The sequence below is a fragment of the Oncorhynchus clarkii genome, chromosome 20, assembly GCF_045791955.1.
Source record: "Oncorhynchus clarkii lewisi isolate Uvic-CL-2024 chromosome 20, UVic_Ocla_1.0, whole genome shotgun sequence".
Classification (NCBI taxonomy): Eukaryota; Metazoa; Chordata; class Actinopteri; order Salmoniformes; family Salmonidae; genus Oncorhynchus; species Oncorhynchus clarkii.
The window spans coordinates 10037003-10045505 of NC_092166.1; the positions used below are offsets into that span (position 1 = coordinate 10037003).

General features: G+C 43.3%; 1 protein-coding gene across 1 annotated transcript in view; it reads left to right on the forward strand.

The window, feature by feature from the left end:
• The window catches only part of LOC139375854 (3',5'-cyclic-AMP phosphodiesterase 4B-like), an 87450-nt gene that overhangs the window by 74535 nt on the left and 4412 nt on the right, over window positions 1–8503 (forward strand). Inside the window, exons 8-12 of the mRNA XM_071117777.1 lie at window positions 4132–4225; window positions 6054–6259; window positions 6572–6670; window positions 7183–7347; window positions 7911–8010. Coding sequence (XP_070973878.1) covers window positions 4132–4225; window positions 6054–6259; window positions 6572–6670; window positions 7183–7347; window positions 7911–8010 — 664 coding nt within the window. The remainder of the gene's footprint in view (window positions 1–4131; window positions 4226–6053; window positions 6260–6571; window positions 6671–7182; window positions 7348–7910; window positions 8011–8503) is intronic.

Here is an 8503-nt window from a genome sequence, read left to right on the forward strand (position 1 = left end):
AGCCAGTCAGGTTTTATCACTTTATTTTTCTGACTGTCGCCAGAAGAGAATCGGCTTGAAAATAGAGAGGAAGCAGACACAGAAAGATAAACAGAGACACGCTCACGTATTTCAGAGAAGTTTTGAGAAGTTTCAAGTTTTGCGAAGTTTATATTGTACGTGTGGCATTGCCTTTGCAAGAATGGGGCTATGCTGCTCTGAGACCAAGGAGAAATCGTTTGGGATGCTTACGCACTGGAAACAGGTGAATTTGTTTTGCTAGAGAGTCTCTACTCTCATTCCAGTTAAATTAGGAAATTGCTTAAAACAACTTGTCCAAAAGTAGGGACTTGTGCATTGTCAGATTGTATGAATGGATGTGGGTCATACACTTGTGCTGCCATTATAATTAATTAAAACGTTCACTTCACTTTAAACGTTGGTCTTTTGAAGTCCATTTAAGTACAATAGTTTGTCTGTTGGCTTGGATTTTTATATTCATGGATCATATTGTAATCAATTGCATAATAACAGATTATATCTTCTATTAAATACCAAAGAACTTCTCAGTGGGTTGGCATTAGGCTACGTCCAGGGATTTAGATTCTGCGTTTCCGATTTTGTGTCTTTCTTCTAGCTAGAGGGTCAGTCAGTCACACAACGGTTATGTTTTGAAGACCGGGGCCAGTCGGATCATAATCTCATATTGTGTTTCAAACTTGGGAAAACTTGTTCACCAGTTAATAAGAAAAGTAGTAATTGAACAGTCTTTTGCAGACACGCAAAGCGCTATAGCCTACAATGTAAGGGGGAAACTATCAATGTGCATTCATGCACACAACATAATGTACTGGGTGGGATGGATAGGGGTTATCTGAAAAGAATACATTGACATTATTGCAACAATGAGCCTGTTGAAAGCTCTGAGGTTTTTCCATAGCCTGCAGTGGCACACACCTTATCACTGCCTACTTTGAATAATGCACTTGTGGACTATTCAGTGTGTTATGACATACAGTATGTTCACTTAACACTGTGTTACTATTCAGGACTCGTTCACCGCACAAATGTACACTCAATTTCTGGCAGCTCCAAACAACAACGTATTGTTTCGAGTGTGTCTCACAAGTGTCTCACAAGAGTGTGTTCCCCCAGTCCAACAAAACAGGATGTGTGAGTGAAGGCGCACGTTGAGTAGTGTGTCCTCCCGAACACACTCATGTTCCTGTCATCCTGTGTCAACATATAGTACATACAGATGTCAGTATGACCACCGTACGTCTATATGACCACAAGACATAGTCCGCATAGTTCAGAGGTCACAGTGGTCACGATGCAGTGCCTTGATGCCTTCCGTAAAGAATTCATTACAAATTTGCTTGAATGGAATATCTGTTTAGGATTTCGACATTTCCAGTTGGGGAAGTGTCATGGGGTTTCTTTGGATTTATGCACCGTCTCTGACAGTTGGGTTTGTAGTTGAGTGAGGGCAAAGTGTTGATTTATGCACTGTCTCTGACAGTTGGGTTTGTAGTTGAGTGAGGGCAAAGTGTTGATTTATACACTGTCTCTGACAGTTGGGTTTGTAGTTGAGTGAGGGCAAAGTGTTGATTTATGCACTGTCTCTGACAGTTGGGTTTGTAGTTGAGTGAGGGCAAAGTGTTGATTTATGCACTGTCTCTGACAGTTGGGTTTGTAGTTGAGTGAGGGCAAAGTGTTGATTTATGCACTGTCTCTGACAGTTGGGTTTGTAGTTGAGTGAGGGCAAAGTGTTGATTTATGCACTGTCTCTGACAGTTTGGTTTGTAGTTGAGTGAGGGCAAAGTGTTGATTTATGCACTGTCTCTGACAGTTTGGTTTGTAGTTGAGTGAGGGCAAAGTGTTGATTTATGAAAGACGGACGGGCTTCTTTTTTTTTGAAGGTTGTGTTCAGGTTCCAGTCAAGGGGAAATAACAGTATGACGGCCGTTCAATGCTGAAAGAGGAGTGCTTTTTTTGCCCGAAACAACTAGAACCTCTTAGATTGTGTAAATTAGCTGCAGGGTATTTGATTGGCTATTTTTCAGATGACCATATTACTTCTCATATTTGGATTGAAGTTAAGTAGTGTCAAACGTATAAATAGAAGACACACAGAGAAGACACACAGGTGTACAGACACAAATTTAGAGATTCAGATGAAGCAAAGGACCTGCAGGCTAGAGGACCTGCAGACTAGAGGACCTGCAGACTAGAGGACCTGCAGACTAGAGGACCTGCAGTGACTAGAGGACCTGCAGACTAGAGGACCTGCAGACTAGAGGACCTGCAGACTAGAGGACCTGCAGACTAGAGGACCTGCAGTGGCTAGAGGACCTGCATTGGCTAGAGGACCTGCAGACTAGAGGACCTGCAGTGGCTAGAGGACCTGCAATGGCTGGAGGACCTGCAGTGGCTTCACTCAGCTGTGTAATGTGTGCGTGCGTGTGAGCGTGATGTGTTTGGAGGGAAGACCTCTGTGAGAGCGCCTGTGCAGTGCACGTGATTCTGTTGCCATGGCTTTCAGGTTGTCGTGTAATTGGTTGTTGCTGATTTGTGAGACCTGTGTTTGCTCCCTCTACCCAGCCCTCTCATTCCCTCCCACCATCTTTCTCTCCTTCTGTTGTAGTTTTTGTAGTGAAAAACAAACAAGTAGTCTGGTAACTCCATTAACAACACCCCATACTTCTCAATGGATATAAAATAACAGTAAACATTGATGGCGCTAGACATATTAAGACGAATGAAGACTGTGTCTGTTGGGGACTAAAAGTGAGGAGTGAGGGAAAGGAGGGGGTAAGAGAGGGAAAGGAGGGGGTGAGAGAGGGAAAGGAGGGGTAAGAGAGGGAAAGGAGGGGGTCAGAGAGGGAAAGGAGGGGGTGAGAGAGGGAAAGGAGGGGGTAAGAGAGGGAAAGGAGGGGTAAGAGAGGGAAAGGAGGGGGTAAGAGAGGGAGAGGAGGGGGTAAGGGAGAAGCAGTAGTTTGAGCAGTAGTTTGGGAGAGGTAGGGAGGCAGTAGTTTGGTTGAGAGAGAAGCAGTAGTTTGGTTGAATACCTACTGCAGTAGTTTGGTTGACTACCTACTGCAGTAGTTTGGTTGAATACCTACTGCAGTAGTTTGGTTGAATACCTACTGCAGTAGTTTGGTTGACTACCTACTGCAGTAGTTTGGTTGACTACCTACTGCAGTAGTTTGGTTGACTACCTACTGCAGTAGTTTGGTTGAATCTGACCCTATGCTGTACATATTTATCTAGAAATGGTTGATTTGTTTACCAAATATCTCAAAACAGGTCTGTCATAAAGCCTATACCCAATAAGAAGACTTCATCCTTATATGGTATCAAACAAACAAGCCTATTCCCTTGGGGTCCAATACTCCCATGTCAACGGAAAGTTCCAGGAAACTATTTATGCTACCCCCGGGACAGCCATATCCTGTTGGTCTCCATTGAGTATACCTAATACGGTGTTGTGTCATTTTCTGTTTCCCCTTTTAGATGTCTTGTTGGTCTATATGCAGTATATCTACAGTTAAATGGTGTCCTGTCATGTTACTCAGTTCATTGTCTTGCTGGTCTATATGCAGTATATCTACAGTTAAATGGTGTCCTGTGATGTTACTTAGTTCATTGCCTTGCTGGTCTATATGCAGTATATCTACAGTTAAATGGTGTGCTGTCATGTTACTCAGTTCATTGTCTTGTTGGTCTAACACAGCAGTTATCAAAGCTTGATGATTAGTTGATGATTTAAATCAGCTGATTTAAATCCCTTGGGATCCCGAGGACTGAGTTTGGGAAACGCTGGTGTACGTGTCGTGTATCTAACCTAGTGTTGTCCTCCTTTTCTGTTACTCATATTCAAGAGGACACAGTTGATGCCACTACCCGGGGCAGCCATTTCCTATTGGTTTTCATACAGTCTATATAATAATAAAACAACAATATATGCCATTTCAGCAAACGCTTTTATCCAAAGTGACTTAGTCATGCATGCATACATTTTATATACGAGTAGGCCCGGGAAACAAACCCACTTTCCTGGAATTGCAAGCTCCATGCTCTACCAACTGAGATACAGAGTCTATCTAATGGCTATCTAACATGGTGTTGTGTCATTTTGTGTCTCCCCAGTTCAAGAGGATGTTGAACCGGGAGCTGACGCACCTGTCGGAGATGAGTCGCTCCGGCAACCAGGTGTCAGAGTTCATCTCCAACACCTTCCTTGGTAAGTCAACACACACACTATTACATACAGTACAAGTACACTTGAAACTAAATAACACATATTATTTATTCCACTGCTTTGATGGATGGACACTAAATGTTCCTCCTCAACCTGAATGGGGATGTTTTGGCTATTATTGGCTTCTCCACCGAGAGAATGAGAAAGAAGGAATACCTGATTAAGCAGGAGGATTGAAAAGGCTGGAGGGACAGAGAGAGAGAGAAAGAGATGTTGCAGAGTGGGGTATCGGTGTGGAGTTGCCCTGCACTAGTTTCAAACCAGTCAGATCTGGTCTGCTGGAGTGTTCCCTCTCTCACTGCAGAGAGAGGGAGAGCTTCTACCCTTCCCAGGGACTCTGGAGTGTTCCCTCTCTCACTGCAGAGAGAGGGAGAGGGAGACCTTCTACCCTTCCCAGGGACTCTGGAGTGTTCCCTCTCTCACTGCAGAGAGAGGGAGAGGGAGACCTTCTACCCTTCCCAGGGACTCTGGAGTGTTCCCTCTCTCACTGCAGATAGAGGGAGAGGGAGACCTTCTACCCTTCCCAGGGACTCTGGAGTGTTCCCTCTCTCACTGCAGAGAGAGGGAGAGGGAGACCTTCTACCCTTCCCAGGGACTCTGGAGTGTTCCCTCTCTCACTGCAGAGAGAGGGAGAGGGAGATGGAGACCAAAATTGTTTTGTGTTCTGCATTGATGCATGCACCTGTCAGGTTGAGGCAAACCATCTCTATGCCTCATAGAGAATAGAGTAGTGTGTGAAACAACACACACACACACACACACACACACACACACACACACCACGTGTTACTCACATGTAGCGCCTCAAGAGAGGTCACTTCACCGCCACCACAACAAGCCACCTGCATACTGCCCAGCCCCTCCTCCAAACTATTCTGCTTAATATGACACATTTCTACGGATTGTTATGGTTTGGAAAAAAAAGCCTTTTATTTATCCACAACAGTATTCAATCACTTTTCTTGTATTTATCCATAACAGTATTCGTTCACTTTTATTTATCCACAACAGTATTCATTCACTACTCTACTTGGAATTGATGCCTCATTAAATATTATGGGAAGTTCCAGGAATTTCTCAATAGCTGATTTGTAACAGGTTATTTCTTCGTCATAAGTCATTAATAAAGTGTTTGCTACTTGTTGGCTATTTGCTTCTGGATGTTCCCTGGAGAAGAACAGATAAGGGAAAGGAGAGTGACAGAGATGCGTGAGAGCTAGCAGAAGGGATTGATTGCCATGCTAATTGATGACTATCAGTAGACTGGAAGGAAGGTCTGGTCAGGGGTGTGACAAATGAAATGTGTGTCTGTAAGGAAACTAATACAGACCACTGATACATAGTCATATACAGATGTTGGATCTTAATTTGATCACCCTGCTGTTGAAGGAGATTTCCTACACAGCAGAAAATGCAAACTTATAGTGTATTCAAGGTTTAAAAGGCTTCTAAAGTGTATAATATCCACTTGAAAATGTATCAGCCCATACAAAAAATGTAAATTAATTATAATCCACACAATAATTAATCATGTACTGTTGTTGAAGAATTATTTTCCTGCTGTGAGAAACCAGTCAAATTAAGATCCTACATCTATAGCATCCCTCTCACGTTTGTTGTTGGTATTTAAATAATAAATGAATGTGCCATATCGAGGTAGATGTCCATAAGCACATACATTGTGCTTTATAAATGTACATATCAATATAAATGTTATGCTCTGCGATCATGACTTCACCATTGTTGTTTGTAAGTCTGTATTTTCATTTTACGGTGCAGTAGTTTAACCTCCATCCCTCCCTCCCTGCAGACAAGCAGAATGAGTTGGAATTACCGTGCCCCATGGCCAAGACCAGAGAGTGGAAGAAGAGACCCCACCACCAGACCCAGCTGGAGGGTCAGGGGACCTTGACCCAGATCAGCGGGGTCCGGAAGCTCAGCCATTCCACTGGGCTCCAAGGCAGCAGCATCAGCCGCTTTGGGGTCAAGACAGATCAGGAGGACCTGCTGTCTAAGGTACTGGGGAAGTCTGTATTAATAAACACTATGGGCCTGCACAGGAGGATACACTGTTACACAATACATATAAATGTATTGTCTAGCACTGGTATGACTGTCTTTCATGTAGAATAGGGAATCATGTCATCTCTATTCATTCCATTTCTTTCTGCAACATTCAGAATGTTTCACCTCATTTAATTCACCCCAGAGGAGGTTTATTCTATTTAAATTCAATTTAGGAAATTAAGGGAACTTCAGATTCAAGACTCGTTCAAAATAAATAGCATTTTTTGATTGGTAAATTGAAAATGTTAATCTCTCTCTCAGGACCTTGAGAACATTAACAAGTGGGGTTTGAACATCTTCAGGGTGGCCGAGCACTCCCACAACCGCCCGCTCACATGCACCATGTACACCATCTTCCAGGTCAGTGTTCTTCCTCTTTCTCTTCTTCCTCTTCCGTTACTGTCAGAGTGCAGTGTTTCCCCTGCAGGCGCACGCACGCAAACGCACACACACACACACACACACACACACACACACACACACACACACACACACACACACACACAGGGGTGGTTCGCCAGCACACAGCCTATAGTAGTGTATATCAGTTGTCTGTGTTGACTTAATGTATCCTCATCTTCTGGGTGAGAATCTGAATGATCACTACTGTAGTATAAACATCTAGTCATGAGGATGAATGTTTTACCCAGGTTGATGTTTTACTCAGGTTGATGTTTTAGTCAGGTTGATGTTTTACTCAGGTTGATGTTTTACTCAGGTTGATAGGTTGATGTTTTACTCAGGTTGATGTTTTACTCAGGTTGATGTTTTACTCAGGGTGATGTTTTACTCAGGTTGATGTTTTACTCAGGTTGATAGGTTGATGTTTTACTCAGGTTGTGTGTTACATGTCCCGTGTGTGTCCCGTGCAGGAGCGAGACCTGATGAATACATTTAAAATCCCCACGGACACCTTCGTGACCTTCATGATGACCCTGGAGGCCCACTACCACTCAGACGTAGAATACCACAACAGCCTCCACGCTGCAGACGTGGCCCAGTCCACACACATCCTGCTCTCTACACCCGCTCTGGACGTAAGTCACCTGACCTAGCTCTACTTATTATACTGCTGTTTTCTCTTCTCCCTCCTCTCCCTCTCTTCCTCCACGTATTGTCAGAGACCTAGTTCACATCAGCCCAAATGATAAAGCCCGCAGCCACAGCTTGACTGCATGTTTGCCTTTTAGACCTCTGTAGCTGAAATGCTCAGTGTTGTTGCTTTTTTCATCTGCTGTTTATCCAGTCGGATCTTGAATTACGATTCTGTTCTCTAGCAACATGTCTTCTTGATTTGTTTTGAATATGCCGACTAAAGGGAGTGACAAACACCATCTCCCATAACAGACCTTAAAGTCATAATAAATCATGTATACGAGCAAGTGACACCACTCAACCGAAATATGTCATCGCTGCTCAACCTAGATAGGTCACACAATAATGAGTTACGACCAGATGAATGTGTTACTCTATCTTGCCAAGCAGATTTTTTTTTTACTACAATGTGAAGCCTTTTACTATCAATGTGGAAAACTCATCAAGTCTCTCCGGTTTCCTTTCCTTTTGCTCTGCCCCTGACTCTCGTCCTGTCCAATCATAGGCCGTCTTCACGGATCTGGAGATCTTGGCGGCCGTCTTTGCGGCAGCCATCCATGACGTGGACCACCCTGGGGTCTCCAACCAGTTCCTCATCAACACCAGTGAGTACTTTCTTCTTCAAAAGCTAACAACAGTGACTACTTTCTCCCTCAAAGGCAAATAGTGAGTACTTTATCCCTCAAAAGCTAACAAAATTGAGTACCTTCTCCCTCAAAAACTAGCAACAATGAGTACTTTATCCCTCAAAAGCTAAAAACAGTGAGTACATTATCCCTCAAAAGCTAACAACAGTTAGTACTTTATCCCTCAAAAGCTAACAACAGTGAGTACTTTCTCCCTCAAAAGTGAAAAACAGTGAGTACTTTCTCCTTCAAAAGATAGCAACAGTGAGTACTTTATACCTCAAAAGATAGCAACAGTGAGTACTTTCTCCCTCAAAAGTGAACAACAGTGAGTACTTTATACCTCAAAAGCAAAAAGCAGTGAGTACTTTATCCCTCAAAAGCTAACAGTGAGTACATTCTCCCTCAAAAGCTAGAAAAAGTAAGTACTTTAGCCCTCAAAAGCTAACAGTTAGTACTTTCTCCCTCAAAA